This window comes from Phocoena sinus, chromosome 7, assembly GCF_008692025.1.
Source record: "Phocoena sinus isolate mPhoSin1 chromosome 7, mPhoSin1.pri, whole genome shotgun sequence".
Lineage (NCBI taxonomy): Eukaryota > Metazoa > Chordata > Mammalia > Artiodactyla > Phocoenidae > Phocoena > Phocoena sinus.
Genome location: NC_045769.1, coordinates 841,803 through 869,137, shown reverse-complemented (window position 1 = coordinate 869,137; position 27,335 = coordinate 841,803). Strand labels below are relative to the sequence as shown.

At 64.2% G+C, this 27,335-nt stretch overlaps 1 protein-coding gene across 1 annotated transcript in view; it reads right to left on the bottom strand.

The window, feature by feature from the left end:
- Nucleotides 1-378: 378 nt before the first annotated feature.
- KIF1A (kinesin family member 1A) overlaps nt 379-27,335 on the bottom strand; it is an 89,957-nt gene continuing 63,000 nt past the window's right edge. The window contains 18 exon segments of the mRNA XM_032638263.1: nt 379-3,418; nt 3,810-3,928; nt 4,825-5,017; nt 5,327-5,479; nt 6,355-6,479; nt 7,341-7,418; nt 7,914-8,108; nt 8,980-9,125; nt 9,446-9,507; nt 10,511-10,644; nt 11,600-11,714; nt 18,475-18,501; nt 20,883-20,988; nt 23,604-23,688; nt 23,788-23,854; nt 24,105-24,213; nt 25,641-25,696; nt 26,660-26,778. Coding sequence (XP_032494154.1) covers nt 3,376-3,418; nt 3,810-3,928; nt 4,825-5,017; nt 5,327-5,479; nt 6,355-6,479; nt 7,341-7,418; nt 7,914-8,108; nt 8,980-9,125; nt 9,446-9,507; nt 10,511-10,644; nt 11,600-11,714; nt 18,475-18,501; nt 20,883-20,988; nt 23,604-23,688; nt 23,788-23,854; nt 24,105-24,213; nt 25,641-25,696; nt 26,660-26,778 — 1,932 coding nt within the window. The 3' untranslated portion in view covers nt 379-3,375.

The window sequence follows — 27,335 nt, the reverse complement described above, 5'->3', positions numbered from 1 at the left end:
GAGCAGGTTAGCGGCGCTCGTTCCTTAAGCGGCCAGCACGGGGACAGCGTAGGGGCTTAACCAGCACCCGTCAGGTAACGCTGACCATATAAAATGACGGGGTTGCCTGGGCATGAGGCTGGCAGTACAGGGGTGGCATACCCAAGGGCACCTGGAGCTGTTCAGACAGGTGCAGCCAGGTACTGAGGGAAGCAGCTGGATGCGACCACGATAAACACCACCTTGTACCTCCCACCCCTCAAGGCTCTCTCCCCTCCCCCCCACCTCGCCACTGGGAGATGCGTGCTGTCTCCAACACCTGGCCCTGTGGCTATTTAAGGCCCCAGCAAACAGACCTAACGCATCAATAAAGCCAAGCGGAGACCCGCGGGTCTGGTGTTGCATAAAGAGCCATGTTTATTTCTTAACTGGACAGAGCCTTAAGTGCACACACATCGTACAGGAGCCTAGAGCCTAACACTCGGGTTTCGGACATCAGGGAACTAGAGTCATTACATCAGGACGGCAGTTACAGTGCAGGGGCTGGGGTGTGCCACACAACCACGTATGTACAAGCCACAGGGGAACTCAGGGGACAGCTGGCCGCAGGACGCACGGACCTGGGAAGAAGCCACAGCCCGTCGTCTCTCCCGAGGAAACACGTGGCCCAGCCCCAGGGATGCAGGAGGGTGCCTGCGGGGTCCCCACACTGAGGAGAGCTGACGGAGGACCAGTGTGGCCACCCTGCCCATGCCTGCAGCATGGGCGACATTTGGGGACCCTCCCCGAGTGCCTTGCGACATCCACCCCAGAGGTGTCGAGGGGGGACGAGGATTGCCGGGAGACCACGTCACTGCAGCCGCCCTGGTGTGTGTGTGCGCGTGTGTGTGCGCATCGTCGGTGAGTGAGACAATGATTACTCAGAACAGAGAGGCCTTGAAACTTACGAGCATCTCAATAGCCGGCCCTGGGCACCAGCCGGATCGCTTTGGAGCCGGGGCCGCTCAGCCGGGAGCCCAGCATCTCCCTCCCTGGGGCTCCTCCCTAGGGCCACAGCGGAGGGAGCCCACCCCTCCCTGGGGGACGGAGAGCCCTCTCCAGGCGAGCACGGCCTCAAGCGCAATGAGGCTGCAGCCTGAGCGGCAGCAAGCACTGAACCAAAACCCGTCCAGGAGAGATGGCTTTCTGGATCTTTCCTTCCCCACTCGCAGAACACAGCAGCCACAGCCAGACCTGACTTTCCTGTCTGCACCCCACAACCTGAGGACCCTCACGGGCCTCCAGACCAGCCTCCCATGTCACAGATGTGGCAACTGAGTCCCAAACCACTCGTCTCTGGCTTGCATGACACCGGGCACGAGACAGCAGCTTTCCTGACTCACACACGGAATTCTCGGACCCAGGCCCTCGCGTGGGAGCTGGCCTGAGAGGAGGAAGTGGTGACGGGTAGGGGCCACCAGGTGGGCCACACCTGGTTCCGAGTCACTGCCAAGACGGCGCAAGGCCCAGACGAAGCAGCCCTGGAGGCCTCCATGGCCGTGGAGGCCCCTGAATTTGGGGCGATTCCCAGAAACCCTCCCGGGGGCCCCCTGCCCCACTCAGCGGGTGCTCTGCAGGTTGGCTGGCCCCAGACACCTGTGCCCGGGGTGAGAGGGCCTCAGACTCTCCGGAGGCCTCCGCCTCAGGCTGGCTGACCTGAGTGGCCGTGGCCTGGCCCTGCACCTCCAATCTCCCCGCAGGAAGGAGGGGCTCTCGGAACTGACCCATCTTAGAACAACTCACCCCACCTGTCTCTCCTCCCTGCCCTCAAGGCCATCGTGGTGGCCAGCGTCAGTGCTTGCTCCAGAGCGTGCCGTCCCCTCTGCTCTCTGCGTCTTGGCCTCTGCCTCCAGGGAAGCCCTGTGCGCGGGGCACAGGCCTGCTGGTTTCTGGACAGTGTTTGACTTCAGTCTGGAATGTGAACCCTCTGTCACCCCCTCTTGGGGGACGTGGTAGGGACGCGTCTTGTGCTGCGGTGGCTGTTTTCCCTCGAGCTAAAAAGAGGCTGAATGTGCCTCTGAGTGTAGGAACAGGTCACTGAAGACCCCGTGGTTTCTCTGAAGGGCTTATGGCCTGGGCATGACACACGGCCAGACTCTCAGCCCGGGGCTGGCTCCTGCCCGGTCCCGGGCAACCCTCAGGCATGGGGTCTGCAAAGGGGACGAAATGGATATTGTCACGAGAGGGCAGAACAAGACAAGGGTGACACCCTCGGATGCAGGAGGAAGCCCCCTTGATGACGGATGACCCCAGCACTGGCTGCCCTCACCTGACCCCATGGAGTTTTCTCACCAGGACTCAGAAACTCTGCTCTTGGGGCAAAGAGGGGAAGTCACGATTCCTTCCCTGGAGCTCACCCCGGGTCTCACAGTGGCTGGAGACGCCGCACCAGAAGCCCCTCGCTGCCTGGACCACCTCTAAACACAGCTCCCCGCACCCAGCCGGCCTGGACACATGACACACCCGGTGGGACCCTGACCACTCTCCCGTTTGGTTCCCACCAGGACAGCCGCCAGCCAGGCGCCTGCTGCCTCACCCCGCACGTGCCGCCAGGGACGGGCTGCCGGCGTCACCGGGACAGTCACACCTCAGGTGGCTGCTGTCCAGGTGAGACGTGGGTCCTCCCTCCTGCGAGGCGGGTGCATCCACCTTCTGTGCTGCTCGGATCTCAGGCATCAGACCCCCCAGACACACACACGCACACGCACACGCACGCACGCACGCACACGCACGCCCTGGGACCAGGGCCTGCCCCACGTGCCGCTGAGCCTCAGCTCAGGCCGGGCAGGTGCCCCCGTGGTGCCAACCAGGAGGTGCCCGGCCTGTCCAGACGCCACCTCACTGTGGTCTTCCCAGGCGGCTGCCCCGCCTTGTGCGTCCCCAAGAAGTTTGGGAGGTGCGTTTGGGAGCAAGCGGGGCGGGTCTACGTGAGGGCATTAGAGATGCACACATAAATAAAACACAGTCTTACGGTTAACTTCTGAGCGGGCTGTCTCAGTGTCACTAACTGATGTATGTTAATTATAGTCTGTCTATGCTTAAAAAAATATTAGAACGGCAGCGATGCCCCCGTGGCTCCTGTCCTCTGGCCTTCCTGGCGTCTCCCAGCTCTTCCCACCCAGGGTGCGTTCTGAATGCAGAAAGGACAACAAACGCGGCCTCTGCTGGGAGCACGACAGGCCGTGTGGCAGGTCCCCGGCCAGAGGTGGTCTCTTGGGGCCCAGTGTGGGCATCCCCAGGAGGAGGGGGCGCGTTGGCTGTCTGCTGGGAGCAGGGCTGGGTGGCGGATGACACGACAGATGGTGACGAGGCTGGGAGAGCGGGGCCGGGCCTGCTGGCTGTCCAGGAGGGCTCGGCTCAGACCCTCATCTGGGCAGACCTCCTCCTGGAGAGCTTGGACCTGCCGGGGGCGGAAGAGACGCGGCGGTCAGGGCGCCAGGCTGCCGGCATTAGCGTCTCTGGTTCCCCGGTCGCCCGAGAGCCGTAACCTCTGTCTCCTGTCCCTGCGACTCGCGGGGAGCGGCCCTCCTCCCTGTCCCGCACCCCCCCCCCCCCCCCCCCCCCCGCCGCCCCAGCTTCCTTTGTGAGTCACTGACTAGGGGCGGGGCTCCATCCACCGGGGGCCTGGCTGTCCCCAAGCCTGGTGCAGCATGTCCCCGACGTGGAGGCCCGCCCTGGTTGAGTGGAGGTTCTGAAAGTCGGGGATTTACACACTCGGTGAGGAGCGACGGCCCGCAAACGAGAATCCACGTCCTCAAGACCGCGCCCCTCCCTCTGCAGGCAGGACGTACCGTATGGTCCCCGCCAGGAGGGGGTTGAACGCGTACAGCCAGTCGTGCATGTCCTTGTCGCTGCTGGCCTGCAGCAGGATGCCCCGGTGCTCCGTGCACACGGCGAACGTGTTGGGGGTCTGTGGAGGGGCGCTGCCGTGAGGGGCGCCAGGCCTCCCGCGGTCAGCTAGGGGCGGCCGCCGCTCCCCCGGGCCCAGGTGGGGGGGAAGCGCCCTCCCCCCTCAGGGGGAGCGTCAAGGATGAGGAAGCAGAAAAGAAGACCCCGAGGAGGGGGCAGCGCTGCTGCACGCACAGCCCGTCCTGACCCTGCAGGCCGTGGCTCCCCTCCGGAAGCCGATATCTTCCCGTCATCCCCGTGGCCATGCCCGAGGCTACCTTGTCACTGCTCTGTGTCCCCGTGGGATGAGTCAACCCCTCCCAGGCCAAGGTCCCTCCCCCGGGGACCCTGGCTCAACTGCTCGCCCAGATGTATCCTCTGGGGCCCGTTAATCCTGGCGTCTTCTCTCAGGCCCGAGCCCTCGACGTGGTGGGCGCGGGTGGCAGGCTGAGCTCACACCCCCCTCCCCCACCACAGGGAATCAGTGCCCAGTGGGCCCTGCGGCCACCAGCCAGGAGTCAGGGCTACTCAGGTCCAGGGCCACCGCTTACTCAGAGAGGAGCAGGGCAAAGCCAGGCACGGGGCGCTGGACTCCTGGGCCCACTGCCCCGCTGGCCTAACAGGGCTCCATGACCCCCACTGTGGGCGTCCCCAGGAAGAGGGGACTGTCGCTAGCCATCCAATGGAGAGGATCAACGCCTGCCGCACCCGTCACCGCCGCTGTCACCAGGGCTACAAGCCCCGTGGGTGGGCAGAGTGGCCCCGGGACACAAGAGGCAGAGAGACAGTGAGGCTGACCCCGACGGCCCTACCCGTGACAGACGGGCCCGGCTTCAGTCGGGCAGTGGGCAGACGCAGGGCCCACAGAGGAGGACCCGTCCCGGCTCCTGCCCTCCCCCGCCCGCGGCCGTGTCGCACCTTGAGCATCGCCTGCTGGTCCTCGCTGTACTCAACCTGGGCTGTGGACAGGTTGAGCACAAACCTCTCCACGGCATCCTTGTCGCTGTTGTACATGTAGGCGTAGGGCCGCCGCACCACCACAAAGCGCTTGGCCCAGCCAGCCGTGTGCGGCTCCAGGAAGTGCAGGTACCCCTTCTTGGAGACGATCGGGCTGGGGATGGGGACGCCCCAAAACCATCTTTCTGCAGCTGCCCACCAGGTGCCCAGCCCCCGCCCGGCACTGGCTCTGGCTCTGGCTCTGGTCCACCCTCCTGCCCTTTATGTCTGCTTATCCTCCACCCCTGTCCTAGGTCGGGGGGCCCTGCCCGACCCCCGGCACAGAGCTGTCCCCTGTCCTAGGCCAGGGGGCCCTGCCCGACCCCCCGGCATACAGCTGTCTCCGTTCCAGGTCAGGGGCGGCCCAGCTGTCCTTGCAGGAGCAGAACGGGCTGGCCGGTGCTTTAGAAGGGCCCTCACGCACCTGACCCGGATCTCCTGGATGTCGGGAACCAGTAGGCGCCGGGGCTCCTTGTCGGCCTCCGTTGCCCGGGCAGGGGAAGGGGACTTCTTGGAATCCACCTCCGGCAGGGGCTCAGGTTCTGGGCTGGCCGGCCGGGAGCAGGGCTGTGGGGTCCTGGGAGAGCACAGTGAAGCCCCTGCACTCCCGCCAGAAGGTGCCTCTCCGGCCCGGCTTCCCCGACGGCCAGCGTTACCCGCTCAGAACCGCCGGGGGCGCCTGGCTGGGCCTGCCCCCCACGCTGGCTCAGACCTCCGGCCGGCCCGCCGCTGCGCCGTGCCGTGTGGCGGGCAGGGTCCACGCCGACGCAGCGCCTTCTCCCGTGGCATGTTCTGGCTCCCCACCTCCACCTCCCGTGAAAGCGGCTTCCGCATCTCTTGTCTCCAAAGTTATAAACTGAAGCTGACCCGACTTCCTCAGGGACCGTGTGCGTGCAGGGAACTGCTATAGTCCACTGTAGCCACCAGGCCCAAGCGACGGACCCGGTGGCCAAGGAGGCCTGACTCAGGATGGCGCCCAGAGGGCTTGATGCCTTTTTCTTTCAAGAAGGAAATTTGGAAAGCCTGAGGTGTTATAAGACCTGATGGGTCAGACACGAGCGCTGTCAGCAACGTGTGCCCTGCTCCCAACACCGCTCGGCAGGTGTCAGGTGGGCTCAGGTGTCCTCTAGGCTCCGCTTTGTCACCACTTTTCCCACTGAGTATTCTGTGAGTGCTGCCACTGAAAACGGCTTTTTGTTTAGTGTTTTGACCCATTCCTGGTTTTATTCACGACTGTATTCTAAATCTACGCTTTAGCAGAAAATGACCTTGGACAGGGCTGCGTCAGCTGGGCCGGGCAGACCCCCTCCCCCGGCCCTGCCCTAGCGTGCAGCTGTCCCCAGACACGCAGCCCCTCGAGCCCTGGCTTCTTGCTCTGTGCCCGAGTCACAGCCGTTTTGTCGGTCAGCTTGTGGGGGTGGAAGCTTTGCCGGGAGCCTGGAGCTCACTCACCTCAGTTCAGCTGCCCCGTACCGGCCCTCGACCAGGGAGGGGCAGGTGGAGGAGGGGGTGAGCGTGGCCGCCCCCAGGGGGGACATGGACGGGTCCCTCAGCAGGGTGACAGACATCTCAGAGAGCTGCGGAGGAGAGACGGCTCTTCAGGGACGGCCTCAGGGCCCTCTGCGGGTGGGGACATCCCTGCCGCGGCACCTTTGCCTGCATTTTACCCTCTGTTTAGGGCAACCCCACTCCAGCTGCGGGCTGGGCTCTCCTCCCAGCCTCCCCACCCTCTCCCAGCCCCCACCGTCCCCCGGCCCACCCCGCCCAGGGCTTCAGGCTCTGCCTTTTGCCGAAGGAGGTCCTCAAGGCTGTGGAGCCCCAAAGACGGAGCGAGGACCGCTGGGTGGGGGTCGGGGAAGGAGTAGCCTCTGAGCCCCGACTTCAGGGTGCGCAGCCTGGCAGCCGCGGCAAGAGGAGGTTTGGGCAGAGGGAGAGGCCGGTGCGGAGCACAAAAGCCGGGCAGGGCTGTCTGCCGGGCTGAGGGGGGACGGGTGATGGGCCTGAGCGCTGGAAGGGAAGCCTGGAGCCTGACACGGGCCGGGGCCAGCCTCCAGCACAAGAGCCGCCCCAGCCTTGGGCGTGAGTGTACGGCTGCAAGACCAGGGTGGGCCCCCAGAGGAGGGAAGGAAGCCGAGCAGAGGGGGCTCGGCCAGCCCAGGACACAGGCAGCTGGGTGAGGGCCAGGCTGGACAGGGCCGGGGACCGGGGAGAGTAGGAGCCAGGGACGACACCGAGTGGACACCTCTGGGCCCGGCGGGCCCCTCGCTCCCGGCCCTCCACGGACCCCAGCCTCAGGCCCCGGGAAGCCAGCCCCTTAGCTCTGAGGCATCCCTTTGGGCTGGGAGAGGAATGTTCCTAAGAAAACCCTTATCTCCCTCTCTCGGCCACAGCAGCCACCCCCCCCCCCGCCCCCCCGTGGGCGGCCCCTCCACGCCCACCTTGCTCTCGCTGGCGCTGACGCAGACATGGCTGTGGGTGTACTCTCTGTTGAAGGAGTGGGTGAGGAGCCGTAAGCACTGCCGGGAGAGCAAACGCCTGGTCAGGGACCTCCCGGGACCTGGCTCTACCACGGACACAGGCCCAGGACACGGGAGACTGGCTGAGGGGCCAGGCACCCCAGGTCAAGGTGGGAAGCACCCTCACCTCTCCCAGGTGATGTGGCGGTCTGAGGAAGCCCCCTGGGGCAGGCCTGGGGCCTGGGCGGGGGTGGGGGTGGGGCCAGCACCCCCTGAAGTGCGGGAGGCCTTCCCCGTGGCCCACCCAGCAGCAGACAGGGCCAGCTCTGGTGTAGGTGGCGAGCTCCCCATCAGCATAGGTATGCAAGAGACAGCAGGTCACTGCCTGGGGGAGTAGAGGCTGTAAGAGGTCCCCGGGTTCCAATGTGGGTAGGGTGGGGTGGGGGTGGGGTCAAGGTGACCCTATGGACTCATTCTCCCAGGTCCTGCTGGCCGTGACAAGTCACTGGCACCAGGAAAGGGCCAGGAGCACGGCCCCGCCCGCCTGCCACCCACCTTGACCGCCAGCTCCCGCTGCCTCTCGTTGGGAGCCTCCAGGGACGACGGCCGGCCCGCAGCCGCGAGCGGGGAGGTGGACGAGCTGTGGACCTCGGAGTCCTCGCTGGAGATGGGGGACAGGGCCTCGGGACCAGGCCGCTGGGCCGCCTCCAGCTTCTCCCGCAGCAGCAGGTAGTGCCGGGTCTTCTCCACCTGCACAGAGGAGCACGAGTGTGGCTTTGCCTCTGCTCCCGCCAGGGCAGGGAGGGCGGGCGGCTGCTCTGAGCCCCAGGCCTGCTCAGGCCCGGGAGAGCCGGCCGCCCTGCCGGGCTGTGGCATGTGACGTGGCGCCAACAGACCTGCGCGTGCGCCTGCCGTGAGCCGACGGGACGGACACTGTGTTCCCGCAGCCGCGTTCCGGGGGGCCGCGCGCGCTGCAGCCGCCGACTCGGGAAGGGCCCGGAGGGTGGACATGGCCCCCGACGCCCGCTTCCCACCCGCGCCCCGGGTCAGCAGTCAGCGCCGCTGCTGGACACTGGCCGTCCTGGCCCGAGTGACAGAAGGGCCTCGCCCCGCCCACTAGCTTCCCTCCCGGTTCCTTTCTTGTCTCATCTACGTGCCCGACAGTCCGAGCTTGGGTCAAGAATGAACCTCCCGGGCTTCCCTGGTGGCGCAGTGGTTGAGAATCTGCCTGCTGATGCAGGGGACACGGGTTCGAGCCCTGGTCTGGGAAGATCCCACGTGCCGCGGAGCGGCTAGGCCCGTGAACCACAACTACTGAGCCTGCGCGTCTGGAGCCTGTGCTCCGCAACAAGAGAGGCCGCGACAGTGAGAGGCCCGCGCACCGCGATGAAGAGCGGCCCCCGCTTTCCGCAACTAGAGAAAGCCCTCGCACAGAAACGAAGACCCAACACAGCCATAAATAAATAAATAAATAAATAAATAAATCATACATAAAAAAAAAGAATGAGCCTCCCGTCCTAGCCGGTGGCGTCGTGCGGCCCTAAGCCCTGTGACGGGCGGCTCGAGGGCCATGTGCTCCATCCGGGGTGGGGTGGGGACCTGGTGGGCTTGGCCCTCTCACCTCCTGCAGGAGGCTCAGCTTCTCCAGCTCCCACTGGTGGTCCAGGATGAGGCTGTCGCTCCGCGGCCTCCAGCCCGCCAGGTTCTCCTCGCCCCGGACGTAGGCCACGGACGTGTCCAGCACCCGCCGGCGCCGCCGCTGCATCCCTGGAGCGGACGCCCGTCAGACGCGTCCCTAGCCGCAGGCTCACCCACCGAGGGAGGCGGGACCCCCACCCCAGGCCCCCAGAGCCAGGTGTCCCGCGGGGTCTCGGCTGCCCCTCCTCTCCCTTCCTCTCTCCCCTCACTGTCCTCCAGCCCCCCAGCAACTCCGGGGGGCACGAGGTGAGCACTCGAGTCTCCAGGTGAGGGGCCCCCAAATGGCAGCGTGGCTGAAGTCACCCAGGTGGTCCCAGGGGACGGGGCTCCCTGACCTCCAACGGTGCCCCACCCCACCCCCGACCAGAGAGCCCAGGGCAGGCGCTTACCTGGGCTGCCCGTGTCGGCCACGTGGCACAGGCTGAGCTCGTACACGCCCGTCACGCGATTGCTGCCAGGAGTGGTGGGGGGGTGGGAGGAGGAACGTCGCCACCTGGCCCCGCGTCGGCCAGGCACCGACTCTCGCCACCATCAAACGCACACTGGGCACGAGTCCTGCAGCCGCCCACGCCAAGCGGCCTTGCACGAGGTGGCTGAGGTGCTTGGTTCCCCGCAATGCAGTGCCTGTACATGGTCCCCATCCCAGACTCCCGCTGGGCCCCCCTTTCTCTTGGGACCACTGATTCTGCCAAGGGCACCCTGCTAACCCGCTCATGGAGAGGGACTCACGCTCACGGGGTGACCTCCTGGATGACAGGACCATGGCCAGCCCAGGACCCCCACCCCCCCTTCCTCCCGGCTGTGCCAGAGCAGCGGGGACACAGGAGCCCACGAGACAGTGCGTGGGGAGCCTCACTGAAGGCGGCCAGTGGTGACCCTGCACCCTTGGTGTCCCTGTTGCTGGCGCAGGGGCCCTTCTCACTGCCTTGACGTTCTCGGCCATTCCTGCCCTACCCCCAAGAATGCAGGTCAGAGCGCAAGAAGGGACGCTGGTCCTGGTGTCCGACTCCCCCACGTGCCCCCAGCCTCCAAGAGGCACTGGCTCAGCACAAGTCCTCAGGAAGTGCTGTCCAGAGTCACCCTTCCCGCCCAGCCCCATGTTTACCCAGTTTCTCCCACAGAGTGGGGGGAGCAGTCCCAATAGCACAGATCTGCATGGCCCCTGGGGAGGAAGGTCACCGGCACCTCCCTGGGAGGCCCCAAAGTGGACACCTCAGGCCTTCCCACTGTGCCCTGTGGGGCGAGCCTGGCTCTCTCACACCCCCCAACATGACATCGGGGTCCCCACAACTGACGGTCCGAGTGAGATGAACCCCAGAACCGGAGGCCCGACGGGACCGGGCCAGGTCCTCCGTCTCATGGGTCAGCCGGCCCGGAGTGCACCACGTGACATACTGCTCCGTGCAGAGCCCAGTCTGGTACTCGCTGTGCCCAGGGCGCCACTGCAGGCTCACCTCTCCGAGGCCCGCAGGCTCCCGCTGCCGAACAGGTTACGGATGGAGCGCGAGGCCGGCAGCTTGGCGTCGCGGGAGTAGAAGACCATGCAGAAGTCCTTGGTGATGACGGCCGGCTGTGTGCAGTTCTCCATCTGCGGAGGGCAGGGAGGGGCTCGTACCCAAGGACACCCCAGGGGGCTCGGCTCCAGCCGCACCTAGCCATCTCCCCCTCGGGGCACAAGAGCCTCCGCGCCGAACCACAGCCAAGCGGGAGAGACAGCGGGGCACCCACTGCCGGGCGCCAGTGTCCGTGTAGGGGCCCCAAGTGTCCCGGACACGGGCCTCAGCTGCCTCACCATTAAATCGGGGTGACACACTCCCCAAAACGTTTGTGAGGATCTGACCGGACCCTGTCTGTGCGCCCACAGTTTAACTCTCAAACGCCACAGGAAATGACTGCACAGCGAGTGAGGTGCTCTCTTAAACAGCTAGTTCTTTGGTTTTCCCGAAGCTCCGGGATAACTGCTAACAAAGCTGGCACCTTGCCTGGGCAAAGCCCTGCGTGTGTTTTCTCAGCCTGAGCAAACCTCATCCCGTGGGGCAGTCACGCAGGTAGGTCCCCATATTACAGCTGGAGTGGTTAGGCTCTAGGGGGGTGGATGCCTTCGTCTCTACCATCCCACTGGCTGCCGACCCCAACCCCCCGCCCCCATTCCTCAGTACTGTGCACAGCAAGAAACGCCCACGCCCCCAGCCTCCCCCTGTGCTTCAAAGGGAGGTCACGGCCTGAGACCCTGGGGATGGGGAAATGGGAGGCTTCTGCTTTTGTGCTGCCTGGAAGATAGATGCAATGTCTGGCGGTGCTGCAGCTATCTTGCAACCCCAAGGACAAACTCATACACTAAAGGTAGCAGCGTTAGTTAACTGCGAGCACAGCCATTAAAAGGACATAGATTTAATTCAAGGACTGAAGAAGGCTTCGGAGAAGAGAATAGGATTGACTGGGTTTGTCCAGGGCTAACAAGCACCCTCACTGCCCCTCGGCAAGCAGCTCAGGCTTGGGGGACGGGTGATTTTGGTGGAGTGCCCTGGGGGCAGGTTTCTTGCCTCAACGTAAGCAGAGAGGGTCATGTAGATCTTCTCTCGGTAAGGGGTGACCCGGTTCAGCAGGAGGGAGTTGTGCATGGAGCTGTCCCACGCAGCCTCAAACTGGTAAAAGGTCCTGGACGGAAGCAGAGACAAGGTAGAAAGTCGGATGTGGCTTGCTCTTGGTGGGGGTGGGGACATGCAGACGGACAGACACAGACAGACAGACGTGTGGGCCACCTGCAGGGAGAGCCGCTGGGGCCACAGGTCAGAGGCCCAGGTGTTGGTGTCCAGGGAGGATGGAGCCCTCCTTACTCAGGACCATGCCAGGTGGGGGACTCAGGCGCCCCCCAGGGTGAGTGTGGAGCCCTCTCAGCTCCACCCTGGGGGAGGGGGAGAGGGGTCCCCTGGAGCTGAGGCAGGAGTGAGAGGATGGAGAGGGGAGGAGAGGAAAGGGGAGGGGGCTATGACAAACGGGAGGGAGGGTGAGAGGAGGGGGGAAGGGGGCAGAGGCGACGGTGGTGGTGGGGAGACCATGGGAAGGGGTGCCCAACTCCACCCAGTCTCGGCCTGAGTAAGGAGGCACCCTGGCCTCTCCCTGGACTCAAAGGGAGCCCGCCCGGCTTTGCCAACACTCTCCATGGCCATCTCCTCCACCAACCGACTCGCCCTTGGGGAGGATGCTGGGGGTGAAAACCGGGGTGGCCCCTCTCCCGGACGGCATGGCCTCCGCCCACCTCAGCCAGGCCCCGTGGAAAGGCAGGGCCTCACGTAGCACAGAGCAGGCAGTGGTGGTTTCTTCCTGTCCCCAGTCTCTAACCCGCAAAGTAATGACCAGTGCGTGAGCCAGGGGCCAGGAGACCCCTCTGAGGGCAGCTCAGGGCAGGCCCAGGGCCCAGACAATCTGGCGGCCCCCAGGGCAGGGTTTTCTGTTATGCGGCAGCTTCCGTTTTCCACCACCTGACGGCAGAGCTCTTAAGCTCTTGCCTCAGGCCGGGTGCGCGCTTGGAGGACCCTCGTATCTGAGCTGGGGCTGTGCCTCAAGGCACGGCGTGGCCGCTCTGCGGGCCCCGGCAGCCCCCAGCCTCACCCGGTTTCCGTCCAAGCATCCTCACAGAGACACAGCTGAGGAACGCATCACCACAAGCGGCCCGCCACAGCACGCGCCCTGACGCGGCCCGGCCCCTGCGGGGCAGCCGGGCCCACCCGGCAATGCAGAGGGAAGAGGAGGGAAGCCGCGGAGGGGCAGGAACAGCGCCACGGCCACCCCCGCTCTCCATGGCGCAGTCCAGGGGTGCGGGAGAAGCAGCGGGACAGGGCAGGGCCACTGCCGGACACGTCACTGAGGAGAAAGTTCCAGAGGCAGGACGCGAGGACAACGGGGTAACCAGAGAATGGGCAGAGAGAGAGGGGAGACACCGGGGGAGAAAGGAAATCGAAAGTCAGAAGAGGACAGACCGAGCGAGCGCGGAAGAGAAAAGTGAGCTGTACCTAGTGTCACTTCCGAACGAAACGCTAAAGGCGGTGGCAGCCAGGACACACACGTACACACACAGAAGAAATTCACATGTCAGAACGAGCACCGTCACCCGGCCAGGTACCAGCTAACCGATACGGAGCAGGCGGGGCTGTGCCACGCCAGCCGCGGAGCTGCTGACTGCCGTCTCGTGGGGCCCAGATGCGGCCCACGGGGGTGGGGGTCTCCCTGTGGGTGGGGCCCACTCTAAGCCCCAGCCCGGGGACCTGCAGACACCCGTTTCCCTGTGTCCACAGGGAGAGCCTTGGGTCCACCTCCAGCAGGACCAGCTGGGCACACCTGGAGCTGCCACCCAGACCCAGAGGGATGCCCTCTGTCCCAGGGGTCCCCAAATGCCCCAGGTCTGCGGACAGAGCCAGAGGCCCGCTGCAGCGCAGCTCAGAACAAATGCGCCCCCCCCCCCCCGACCCCGACAGCCCAGCTCCAAAAGCCACTTCACAGCACGTGACCTCGGGCTGACAGCAGACATCTCTGTGCCCTGCTTCCTGGACCAATGACGGGCAGTCACTGCCCCGCCTCACTGAGACGTCCTGTGGGTTAAGTAAGCCGGTGAGGAGCTGAGGACAGGCCTGGAAGGCATTACTGTTATTACAAGTCCTCTCCCCAGGAGGCCCAACCGCACCCTGGGCACGGCCCAGCCTGAGGCCCCGGCCCTGGCAGGCTGGCCAGCCCCGAAGCCTCCCGCTGGCCCAGGGCCTGGCTCAGCGCTGCCACCTGCCTAAAATGTCGCTACAGGATGCTGCCGGCTTCCTTCCCGGCGCAAGTGCTCGGGGCGTGAGGACCCAGCCCAGCAGGGCAGGAGGGCGGCAGTCCACCGACATGGGACCCAAGCAGCCACCCTGGGCAGGGTGTCACATGGCAGGAAACTAAGACCCAGCGGGCTGAGAGGGAGCCACGGTGCATCCAGGAGGTGCCTGGCCTGCGGGGAGACCACGCCAGGACCCGACTCATGAGCAGCCCCAGCGGACCCTCTGGGGTCAGGTCACCCGGAAGGGCGCCCCTCCCCTGTGGCGTCACTCACTCTACCTGAGCGAAGTCCAGTCAGCCCCCCAGGTACACTTTCAAGGGGAATGTGTGGCCCAGACTTGGGGTCCCTGGACCCGCAGCATCTGCACCACCGGGAACTGATCAGAAATGCAGATTCCGGGGCCCCCGCACTCACGGAAGCAGGAACGCTGGGGTGGGGCCACCTTAAGGGTGGAGCGTCAGAGCTTCACCGTCGGCTCAGCACCGTCACACTGTGGACCCTCTGCATCCAGCCCATTCCGGGGAAAGTGGCCAGTCCCTCCCTCCAGCGAGGCCGTGCCAGGCTCCACCATGGATCCTGGTCCTTCGCCCTTCCACCTGCGTGCCGTGCCCTGGGACCCCGTTGTAAAGAAAGGGGCTGCAGGCAGGCCAGCCTGCACCCACAGCAGAGCCCCGGGGGGGGGGAGTTCCTGCGGGGCCCCCAGCCGGACAGAAAATGCCCATCAACACAGTCCCTTTGCAGCAGAGTGGGGACCCAGCATGGAGAAGTCCCCCCCTCAGACACCTCCGGTCCACTTCCAGGAGCCTCCGGCTGACATCCTGACTCCAAGCGAGCCTTCCAAGCCTGGCAGGGAGGGGTTCCTGGACGAGGAGGCCTGTCTGGCGGCTCTCCTCCAGCCAAAGGGGTCAGGCAGCAGGCCCCGGAAACAGAACCACCCCAAATTAGCTCCGGGACGAGAGTGTGACGCTCAAACAAGCGAGGACCCACGTGGGGAAAACTTGAAAACTCAGTTAAAAAGTTTTGTTGATGAAGAAAATGCCACATGTTGTAAACATCTTTTCTGTCCTGCCACAAACAGGCTGCAGCTGTTTCGTTTTCCCCGGGGTTGGGGGAACGGAAACCCGTATTGGCCCTGCCTGTGAGCACGTGTGGGTCCACGGGAGGCCCTGGGCTGCCCGGGTGGGAGGCGATGGAATCTCAGGGCTCTCGACACGAGCACCTGGTCATTCCGTATGAGCCTCTACCACTCCTGCTGCCGACGGCCCATCAGAGCTCGTTTAGACAACTTCTGACGTGCGTCACCGCCACCGTGCGCCAACAGGCCGGCATGGCGGGCATCCTAAGGGGAACGGGTCTGCCGAGAAGCTGAAAATTCAACCCCACGCTCGAGGCTGCGACCTGAAACTCGTTATGCTCTGGGAACTATGTTTCTCGAAAGAGTGTCACACTTGCAGGAGTGGCCCAGGTTCTTGGGGGTGGTGATCTGATGGGCAGGCTTCCAGGACTGAGCCCCCGGACTGCAACCAGGGCAGCCCTCCTGTCCGGTGGGGACCGTGATCCCAAGACGTGCCCACGCGGCTAAGAGCACGGGAACGGCCTCGAACCTCAGGAATTCTGCTGTGTCTGGATGCCACACGTGCTCGGCCAAGTGGCATCACCCACCACGCAGAGCGAGCTCTTAGACCAGAGGGACACAGGGGATGGAGGATCGAGGGGATGAGGGGACAGGCGAACCCCCGGGCCAGGCTTTGAGCTTCCTGGGGACAGACTGTTCCTGTCCTAGTCTTTAATCCCCCTTTCTAACACCCCAAAGAACGTGGCTCACATGTGACAGATGAATGAATGAGTGAGTGAGGGTCATGGCCCCGTAAATGGCGCAGCATGGCAGGACAGAAGGGGAAACTCAACAAGATCCCACATCTGGGCCCTTCCGGGGAGGCTGGAGTAGCCTTTGGGGCACCTGGGCCACCTGTCTGGGGAAATCCGATCCCACGCCTGGTGGGATGGTGGGAGTCACCGTGCACTGCCAGTGTCCCCCAGCCTTCTCCTCGACACCTTTGTGCTTTAAAGGGTCACGAGGACCCTTTCTGCTCCAGGCAGGTGGAAACCCGAGCCCTGGGCAGGAGCGTGAGCTGGGGTAAGATGTGCGGACAGCGTGGAAGGTCTGACCCAACTCTTCATGGGTCACAGGCTGTGTCACAACCCCTCTTGCGTGTCTCGGGGTCTCCGCAAGGTGGGCGTGAGTCCCTGGTATTTAAGTGGGGCTCCTTCGGCAAAATTGGAGTGGTTAGGGAAAAAAAAACAGGCTTTGGCTCAGGAGGTATGAGGTATGTGTTTTAAATTAATTACGAGTATTTTAAATTAAATACTAACAGGGTAGCAGTGAAAATAACCACACAACTTACATTAATAAAGTTCCACACGCAAGACCCCTGCTAAGAGCTTTTCACGTTCATCTCACTTAACATCACAACCTCAGGCAGGCCCTAATAAAATCCCCATCCTGAGGTGGAAAGAAACCAAGGTTCCAGAAGATTCTGCCACTTGTCCACATTCACAGCCAGGCTGCCCCAGCCCAGTCGGTACAGCCCCCAGTCCCCACCCCACTCCAGATGGGATGGGTGGGGGTCACCATGCACTGCCAGTGTCCCCAGTACTGGGGACTCTGCTTGTCCCCAGTACCACCCACCACAGTGGTTTCCTGCCCCGCAAAACACAGCCCCACGAAGAAGGCACTAGCCCGAGTCTTGGGGTGCTGACCCCTCACCCCTCTGAGCGCCCTAAGCCTCCTCTTCGGGCCAAGTCCACTGGGGGCCGATGAGCCCACCTCTGAAACTGGGGGCTGGGGCCCCCTGCTCAGGTGCAGGGGTGAGGTCCTCCTGAAGTCTAGGGGCTGGCGAAGGAGGCCCTGCCGGGAAGGAGGGGCTCCCCCTTCCTTTCCTGGTGCCATGTCTCCTCCTGGCCCGAGGGTATGTTTCCATTTTACCCAGAACCCTCCTGGAGGCATGAGGTATTTGTAGGGGGGTGTCCAGGACCAGCCTGAACACCCTCTATCATGCTGGGCTGGTTGTGGAAACGCAAACTTGAAGAGAATGCCCACACACCCCCACGCGATCGTACTGATGGGCCTGGAAGTTTCCTCTCATCAGGGAAACAGCCCCTACATCGGGCCCCCTGCAGGGATGAACCCGAGCCGATGGGATCCCGCCCCAGAGCCTTCTGAGATCCGGCAGACTTCCACCTCCAGGACCAGCTGGTAAGCTGCCACCTCCAGCAAGCCCTCCGGGCTGCCCGAGAGGCAGGTCCCTGCTCTGGGCTCTGCAGGGCTGTGACCCTCCCCTGGTACAGAGTCCACTGCCGTTTCCTCCTTGACCAGGTCTCGGCCGCACCCAGCTGCGTGTCCCCAGGGAGGGCAAGGATCCGCTCCTGGAGTGGGTGCATACGTCCTTGGGCACACCCCGACAGGAACCAGTCTGCTCACTGCCCCAGGGGGCCTCAGCTACAACTGCCTGGGGCACATTCACAGTGACCATCTGTCCTGACACACCACACCCATGACCTGACAAGGACACAGCCTCCGAAGGTCCTGCTGTGCCCCCAACCTGGTCCTTGGGCTCCCCCCTCATAAAGGGGCAGGCACCACCCTGTTCCCCTCCCTGCAGCTTAAAGCCTCAAACATCGGCCCTGGAAGCCTTCCTGCCGCTCCTTTCATCCTTCAAAACAGTGACCCCCAGGGCCACCAAGCTCTGGCCACAATCCACAGGGACCCATGAGCTGCCCGCCCCGGCTTGGCCCCCAGAAACCTCTCCCTCACATCCCGCCCAGCCTGGCAAGACAGTTACGGCCTTGACCCTCCGCTCAGAACAGACTAGAGTCTCACGGACAAAGTCTGAATTAGGGACCGTGAGGCTGTCCACCCCCAGGGTCTCAAGGACCCTGCACCCAGTCACCACGCGCCAGGGCCTCACTCGAGTCGGGAGGGATCTGCTGTCCCCGGCCCAGGAGCCCGTGCCTCGGGGGGTTGGACCTGGGGCCACCCGAGCACGTCCAGAGCCTGGGCCCACCCACCTACTTCCAAAAAGGGTGTGCGGTGGCCACGGCAGGAGCACGGCTGGAGCCACCCCCCTGGCCAGTCAAGGGGCTCGCACCCAGGCCTGGGAAGCGTAGAGCGAGGAGATCTCAGCCGGGCTGCTCCTGTCTACGGCCCCTCCCCCCTCCCTCCCTCTTTTCTCTTTCACTTTGCGGGGAGTGGGCCTGGCCGGCCAGCCTGCATGCGGGTGCTCCCGCTGGGGTGCAGGGACGGGCAAGGCTCAGGGGTGGGGTGGGGGGGAGGGGAGCAGGAAGTCAGCCAGTGTCTACCGAGGGCAGGAAACTACCAAAGCAGCCAAAATCAAGAGTGGGGGCAGAAGGGACTCAGCCAAGGGAGGGTGACGGGGAAGGAAGCAGTAGGAAGAGAAAAATACAAAAGGAAATAAAATGAAAGGAGAAGATGGGAGAGACGGGAGGGAGAGGTGAGCAAGTGTGGAAGGAATCCAAAAAGCGGAAATGAAATCTCAGGGCTGCGGGGGTGGGAGGCGAGGCTGGAAGGAGACCAAGGGGCGCAAATGGTACCTAGGCATGTCCGAATCAAGAAACTGCCTGCAAAACACAAACAATCACAGGTTAGTGAGGGGCGGGGCGGCGCGGAGAGAAGCCGTCCGCCGCCACAGGCCCCCTCTGAGCTGGGGAGGCTGCAAAGCGCGGGGCCTTTGAGCGGGGAGGAGGCTGAGGCCGCGGCAAAGCGGGTGGGCAGCTGAGGCTCCGAGGCCCAAGCAGACCTGGGTCTCTGAGCCTCAGCGTCTCTGGGGGCAGAAGGGCCTGCCGGGTCCCCCGCAGAGCAGCCGGGCCCATCGCGGCTCCGAGGACGTCAGCCACCGTCCAGGGAAGACGAGGGCCCTCGGGAGGAGCTGCCGGCCTGGCCAGCTCAGAATGTCTCCTGCCGGGGGCCAACCCCCGAGGAGCGTCCCTGAGATTTTCCAGGCCGGGCTGGGGTCGGGGCAGTCCTGGGGCCGTACGGCACGGGCAGAAGCCAAGCAGGGGCCAAAGCAGCTACGGGCAAGGACTACAGCCCCAGCCCAAGGACGTCCTTGAGCCGTGAGGGCCCGGACCGGCCCAGAGCTGGCCGGCCTCACTGCCCACAGCCCCCAGGGAACAGGACAGAGCCCATCAGCGATGGGTCCTCTGGCCTCCAGGAACAGGGAGAACCTCTTTGGCCAAAGCCCCACTGACCCGAGGTCCAGCCAGGAGCAGCTGTCCCCTCCGCTGCCTGGGGACTGAGCCCAGGACGAGGTCCCCCCGTGCCCTGCAGCAGCCGTGCTGGCCGGAGGACGGGAACCCAGAAACGCAGTCTCCCTCCTCAGAGCAGGGAGACCGTGTAGGGCGGGAGGCCCAGAGGCACCCCCGCCCCCTTCTCTCCGCCCCCCCACCTTTCTTGCCCCAAGAATCTAGGAATTGCCGAGGCAAAGGAAGGGTCAGAGGTCAGGGGAATGCTGGGGTCATTCTCCAGGTCCAAAGCGGCACTCAGCATGGCAGACAGAGCCTTCCCGGGCCCCACCTCCCCCGGGGTCCCCACCCACCCCGGGGTCCCCACCCCTGACGGCCTGGGCACAGCGGCCTGTGTCCCTGCAGGCAGCCCGTGCCGGGTGGGCGCCAGGCCCTCTCTGCCGTGTCCCCAGGGTGTGTTCTCATGGCGACAGGCCCCCCCACACTGCCTCACTGGCCCCTGCCCCGAGGTAAGCCCCGCCTGCCTGTCATGGTGTCCCCCGCCCCTGTGAGAACACCCCCCAGCATTCTTCACCCAATCCCTCCCCGCTCTGGACATGAGTGCAGGGTGAGTTTCTTCTGGAAGGTTCTGGGGCAGGGCTGGAACCAGAGCCACACCTGCCCCTGTCGGGGTCTCTGCCCCCACCCCCCAAGCTGCCCACACCAAGGGATGGTTCCCTACAGCCCACTCTCCAGGGAGTCTATAAAGAAACCGAGCTCCGTCTGGTCCCAGGACCCTTTATCCTTATGGATCCAGTTCTCCTTGCATGTGTGGGGTGCCCGCACTCTGCTCTGAGCACACCCAGCCCTCAAGACATCTTTCCTGCAAACACAGCCGCAGAAGCCCGCGGAGACGCCCATGGCTCGAGCTCAGGGTCAGCTCTCGGCTTCTTCCTCCTGGGCCAGGTCGAGCCCTCGGGACTCGGGAGCACCCTCCCCGTGTCCCTGAAGCCCCAGAAAGCAGCACCTCAGACACAGCCAAGCCCTCCGACCTTCCCCCCCGGGAGGGCGGCTCTCAGTCATGAGCTGCCTGCCCCGGCCTGGCCCCCACAGGCCTCCGCCTCACATCCCCGCCCGGCCTGGCAAACCCCGACAGGCCTGCTTTGTCAGGGGCTGCCGGGGGGCCACATCCACCCACCCTGATGCGGTCAAGCTCAGACTGCCCAGTTTGCAGAGATCTCGGCCATCACCTGGGAGCTTGGAAAGGAACAGCCCAGTGACGAGGAGCGTGGGCTAAGCTGTGCCGCTGGGCAGACCTCCACCCCGGGACGCCAGACTGCCGACCCAGCTCGACCCTGAACTCCTCCAGGACCCTCGGCCCCAGCACTCCTGCCAGAGGGTACAGACTTGCCCGCAGCGGTGTGGTTGGGAAATCCAAGCTGTTTGTCCGCCCCGTGCCTCCCACTGCCCCATTCCGCCCATCCACCCACGAAACTCCCGAGGACAGGACCCAGCTCATCCGCCGGCAGCTCCCACGCGGCCCCTCCGTGGGGTGACCGAGTGAGCCAGAGACAGGGTGGTGCGCAGACAATCCCGCCGGGGGAAGTCGCGGCCACAGGCACCCCTCCCTGCACCCCTTCCTGGAGGGCTTGGAAAGCTTTGGGCCCTTTGTGGCCAGGGGGGCCAAGTGCGTGAGCTGAGAACGCACCCTGGGTTCTGACGCAGACCCTCCTCCAGGGAGTCGGGAGCAGCCCTGCCGCCGCCCCCAGGGGACTCACCGGTCGTCCTGGGCTGGGTAGATGTATCCAGACGAGAGGATGTTGAGGGACAAGATGCTGGGGTCAATCAAGGACTCGTCGGTTTCCGGGGTGTTTCGGATGCGACCTACAGGAAAGGGGACAGGCCGCGTGTCACTGCCCAGGAGGGCAGGTGGGGGGCTGGGTCCCTGCTCTCCGCCTCTGCCTGGGCCGGAGCTTCCACCTGTGAGGCCACGCCATGTGGCTCCCCACGTGGCCACAAGAGCACCTGACAAAAGGCAACACCGGGGGTGTGGGGGACAGGGAGGCCCACACGGGGGCTGCACCTGCACGTGTGCCACCTGTCAGTGGGCGTCCTGCCATCTTTCCCTGCAGCCGAAGTTCTGAGTTTCTTAGTCTTTCAGCCATCGATAACTCTCGCAGTATCTCCCCCACCCCAACTGATAGATGCCAATCCCTCAGCCTAGAACTCACAGGCTCTCCTACCTGCTGGAAAAGGAAATCTTAGCAAGATGAGAAGGAGAAAATGTTCCCTTTTCTCTTTACACTTAAAAAAAGGAAAAAAGAAAGAAAAGAAACACTATCTGCGTCAGAAATCCCCCCCTGTAAGAAGCATCTCCAACAGAGCCCTCTAGGGCGCCCGCACTTGGGTGGGGGGCGGGAGTGACTCTGTAAACGGCAGCAGAACCGCTATGAGTCAGAACTCCCTCCTGGTGGTTTCAGTAACAATGTCGTGCCTTGTAGAGATCCTTAAATTCACTGCTCTGCTTCCTTGAGGAATAAACAAATACTGACTTTTCTTTGTTAAGCCAGAAAGGAATCCCTGGCCTCTCCCCTCCTCCCCGCCCCCCATGCAGAGTTGAAATAAGACCCAGCACCAGGACAGAATTCTGAGCCCACACGCTGGGGCTCTACTTCCTGGAAGCCTCTAGCAACATTTGAGCTCTGGGAGAAGGCAGGTGTGGGCCTCCAGCCACGTGTCCCCGAAGGGTGTGTCCCCCATGGCTGAAGGCTAAGGCAGGGGAGGGCCACACGGCCCCTGCTGGGGCAGCTCAGCTGCAGGGAGAGACCTGGCCCGTGTGCCAGCCTCACCCCTCCTCACCCCCCGGGCGTGGGCTTCAGCGGAGGCTCTCCGGAGGGACTCTGTCGGCTCAGAGTCTGCCCAGGGCTCCACCTGCAAAACTGATGCCCTCGGAGCCCCGGTCAGGCCGAGACGTCCACTCACAGGTCTGCGAGGTTGATGTAGCCCAGAGCGGCAAAGCCCAAACCCCTTAGCCCAAGAGTGGGGGCCTTGGTGTTCCTGCCAGCATCTCCCCGAACCCCCTTCAACAGCACCCTTATCCCCTCACCACACACACAGGCGAACACCCCTGTCTGCATTTTCAAATGGGATGTGGCCCGGAGAGCAGAGAGAAAGGTGGGATCCCGGGACCAGGGCCTGGCTCCCCAAGGCCAGCGAGGGTACAGCCTCTGTGCAGACACAGGGGTGCTGGTCACTATCCTAGGGATGAGGGTGATGGGGTGGGGTGTCAGGGAGAGGTTCCACCAGGACCAGAGCCGGGTCAGTAGGTGGTGTAGACCCTTCCCTCTGGGCAGAACAGGCTCGGGGTGACGGCGGCATCATTTCCCACCCACGTGTAGTACGTCCGCGAGCGAGTCGGGTGTCTGCTCCATCTTTCTCTTGAAATCGATGCAGAGTTTTTAGATTCACCCTAAACAACATCTGAAATGGGGGTGTGTGTGCTTGTTCTACTGTTTTTCTGATTTGTGTGAAAATAGATACGAAACGTCTAAAATAAAAGCGTTTGTCCTGGAGCCCCCAGAACCTCCCTGCCCACAATCCTGCACTTCGGGTGCAGGACGATGGGTCCCTTGTCACAGTCCTGTTACTACACCCTCAGAACCCCCCCTACATGCCCCAGGGACACTGCCCTGGAGCTGTTGCCCACCAGCCACAGCAATGCCCCAGGGCGGGCCCTCCACGGGGCCCTCAGCTCCAGGCCAGGGTGGCGTGGGCAGCTTCACGCTGATGACACGCTGGAATGGACAGTGGTCCCTATCCTTGAATGGAAACTGGGAAGACAAATTCTTTACAAAGAAATCAGCAAAGGAAATGTTTCCAGTAGATGAAAGAGTTCAGGACATGAAGTTACAGAAGGAAAGCGTCTAAGCTCCTGGGTGATTTCTGTAAGTTGAACCGTGTCTCCCCAAAAAGACGTGTTGCAGCCCTGACCCCCAGAACCTTATCTGGAAATAGGACCTTGGCAGACGTGATCAGTCGAGATGCTATCACACTGGAGACAGGTGGGCCGTCATCTAAGTATCTAGGCCCTGTGAAGACGGAGGACGGGGGTGATGTGTCTACAAGCCGAGGATTCCCTACAAACCACCAGAAGCTGGAAGAGGCAAGAAAGGATTCTCCCCTGAGGTTTCAGAGGCAGCGTGGCCCCTGCTGACGCCTTTATCACAGGACTTGTGCCTCCAGAACTGGGACAGGATACGTTTCTGTGGTCTTAAGCCGCCAGTTTTCGGTGCTTTGTTACGGCAGCCCTAGCAAGTTAGCGCAGTGATGAAATAGAAACCTGGACTCATTACCTGAGGCCAAGCCCTTCTTTTCAGGTGAGGGGCTGAGGCACACAGCAACAGGGGCAGAGCCGTGGTTAGAACCCAGGCGTCTGCCAGGGCCCAGGGTGAGGGGGGTGGTCTGTGCTCTTCCCCCGAGGCCCCCCCCGCACCACTCACCCACGACCAGCTCTCGCACTTCCTTCCAGTGAATGTGGCTGCCTGTCTCATGCAGCAGGGTCACGGTTATCCGCCTCTGGATGCCCTGCGAGGCACCAGGAGAGAAGACACAGTCAGATGGCCTGGGGTCCCTGGGGTGTGGGGGGGGCGCTCGAGGCCGGTGGGAGCAGCAAGGGCTTCGCACCTGGTGAAGCAGGAAGGTCCCCATGCATGGCATCCCGCCACGGTGGTCCACCACTGCAGGGATGTAACTGGGAGAGAGATGTGAGAGCTGAGGGCCGCGCCCCTCCTCCCTGCCCCCCACCCACACACACACACCCGGCCCCCAGGAGCAGAAGGGGTGAAAACAGGAAAACAGATCAGAGGTGGGGTGGCCCGCTCCGGGGAGACCAGAGTGCCACCACGTGCCACCTGGCCCAGCCCCCGGAACCCTCCCTGCTCCACAACCCCAGAGGACCCCAGCCCATCCCCAGCGTGGGCTGCACCAGCCTTGGGACTTACTCGCCATTGGCCTCCAGCTCGCAGATCTCGAAGTAGACCAGCAGGTCGTACTTGCAGTGGCAGGGCCCAGGGCAGGGCCGCGTCAGCGTGCTGAGCTTGGTGGCGGGCACTGGGGGCGACGGGGGAGAAGCACACACTGGTGGGAAACTGAGAAGCCACGTGCCGAGGGTGCGCGGAGGGGACACCTCAGAAGCAGTGAGGTCGTTGCCCTCCAAGATAAAGCACCAGCGGACCCCTCCCCAGGGCCCAGGGTACGCCCCGCTCTGGGTACCGATGGGCCTGGGGACAGACGTGACCGTGGGCCTCTCTGTGCCCCGCGGGAGGAGCGCTCAGCCACGCGCACCTGGCACAGGCTCTGCAGAGGGTGGTACTTGAGCCACACAGGAGCAGCAGGACGGAGGAGCCCTGCCTGCTCGGAGGCCACACAACCCGCCCAGGACCCTCTGCTACACCACCCTCACCCTCAGCCGCCGCACCAGCCCGAGCACCTGCCTCCAGCTCAAGGGGCCCCGGCCCTCGGCTCCCACTGCCCTCCACAGCCCCTCCTCCATCAAGTCCCACCTGAGCCCCACCGCTCCACCACAAATGTGCATCTGGGTGTCCCCCTGGAGGCTGCAGGGAAGGCTGAACAGCCCAGGAAACACAAGGGGCCAACCTAAGACCCACAGAGAGGCCAAGAATAATGTCCACAAGTGGTCCGCAGGCCTGGAGGGGCTGGCGTGCGTCCCCCTGCGGCGCCCTCAGTCCGCAGACCACCATCTTACGGGGACTCGGGGGCGGGTACGCAAGGGTCACCGCGGACGTGGCCCAGGATGCAGCAGACGCACCTCCTGCACGGCCCCTCTCGGGCGCCCATGCCGGCGACAACGCCCCCCGACCTCAAGGCGGGTTCCTGGGCTGTGAGGGCCTCGGCTGCACCGCCCGCCCCCGTGCTGACGCTCCAGCCTTCTAGAGACTGTGTCCCTGGACTTCAGCTCTTGTCGTGAGGGCAGGAAAAAACCCTATAACCCCTTTGAACTAAAACCCAACTGATCTCAAGAGCTCTTGCTCCGCCCACCTGCTCCCGGGGAGGGGCTCTGGGCGCCAGGCAAGGGTGCTGACCGTCCAGGGACCCCACCGGCCTGGCCACCACCAGCCTCAGCCTCCTGTGGACCAGCTTCCGGGTCTGCCTTCCACCCCAAACCTCGTCCATCCTGCGAGGTTCAACTCAGATGCCCCTGCCCCGCTGAAGCCCCTGCCCCCCCACTGTCGGCTCCGGGCAGCCTCACGGGACTCCGGGCAGGCACCACCTGGCCGTTGCCCTGCTGCCCTGTGCGTGCCGAGGGGTAAAGGACGTCCCTGTACCTTCGCCCTGTGCCTCCCGCTCCAGTGTGAGCCCCTTACGCCATGGGGACCCCATGAGGCCCAGCAGGGGCAGGGTGGCCCCAGGAGGCCGGGAGAGCACTGACCAATCACCAGGACTGCACTCAGCCTTGGAGGGGCCGCCTACACGGGCACCCACTTGCCCAGGTATGCACCCAGAAGGGCCCCGCCTACCTGGCTTGGAGAGTGGCATGACCCGCGGGAAATGGCGGCGCGAGGGCCTCAGAGGGCTGTGGGGACAGAAGCACCAGTGTGAGGTGACCAGAGACTGGTGTCTGCAGGCCCCCAAGGTGAAGCGGGCAGCCGAGGGCAGGAGCTGGCTGGGGAGGATAGCAGGTTGCCGGCGCCAAGCCCGGGTCTCCCTCCTTCCGTCCCTCCCTCCCTCCCACAGGGCCCGGGGAAGGCCCGGTCTCAGGCGCTCCACCAGCTCGGAGCGAGAGGGGGGCCCCTCAGGACCCTAGAGCCCACCTGCGAGGCCCCACGAGGCCCCGAGAACCGGGGCAAGGGCCAGGGGCTCCCGGGACAGGGCCCCCTTGGCACTCCCAAGGACCGACAAGGCTCCTGGGGCCAAATGCCCCGAAACCAGCTCCTCCCTGGGGCCTCTCTTTCCTCGACACCCCAGATGCTTTGCTCTGGGTCCCTCACATCAGCTGAGGGGAGATGGAGGTGGCAACAGGGGGTCCCACTGCCCCTGACGCCCGTCGGCTGTTCTCCCCACGCTCTGGGTGGGGTGGCCTCAGAGGGCACTCGTCCGACCCATCGAGTGAGCCCCCGGCAGGTTGCAGCAACGAGGGAGCAGACGAAGGGCCCTCGTTCAGTCTGCGGAGCTGAGGACTCAGGGACCCTTCAGCGGAGTTCTCGGGGGGCCACAGAAGCCGTCTCCTGGAGGGCCACCCCGGCTTCCTCCAGCCCAGCACCCGGCTCCCCTCGGCCCCAGGATGCGGTCCGTGCCCAGCCTAGGCTGAAGTTCTGACAGCGACGATCTTTAAGAAACCCCTCCTCAGTCCTCAGGGGTCATCTCTGACCCGCTCTGGGTCCTGCCGACCCGGGAAACCGGCCGCCGTAGGCGGGGAGATAGGCGGTGGGAGGCGCACGGCTCTGCAGCCGCCACACCAGGCTTGTCCGGGGCACGGGCCGACCCTGCTGGCCAGGGGGTGGAGAGGCCCTGACCCCCCCGACCCGGGGCCGCTGACCTGAGCACGTCCTTGCAGAGGGGTGGGAACGGGTGCTGCTGGTAGTGACCGAAGACCTCAAACACGATGGGCTGGCTCTTGATGTACTCGATGAAGGACCTGGTCACCTCCACTGCGATCTGGAGGGAGGTGTGGTCGAGGGGGGGAAAGAGAGGCACAGAGGTGAGCGCTCAGCCTCCACAAAGGACTCGGCACCCCAGGCCCACACTGGAGACCCCCAGCCGGGCTGACCTGTGCCCACGAGGGGGGCAGTGCTCCTTGCCTAGGTCTGTCCAGCCCACCTCTCCTACTGTCACACTCCCAGTGGACAGGCCACCGGGCAGCGGCCCTAGGGCTCGCTCCCCAGGACAGATGGGGCTGGGGGCCACTAGGCTCAGCTGCTCCTTTAGAACACAGAGCTGGAGGAGGGGCCTCTGTGATCCGGTCTGACCCTTCTCGGGCCCTCGCCCACTCACCAAGAGTTATGTGTTGAACTGTGTCCCCCGATTCATAGGCTGAAGTCCTAACCGCCCCCCGCACGTATGTTTAGAGACAGGGTCTTCACAGAGGTGATCAAGTTAGAACGGGGCCCCAATCCAACATGACTGGTGTCGTTGTAAGAAGGGGACATTTGGGCACAGGCACGGACGGAGAGGTGACGTGAGGACACAGGGAGAAGACGGCCGTCTATGAGCCA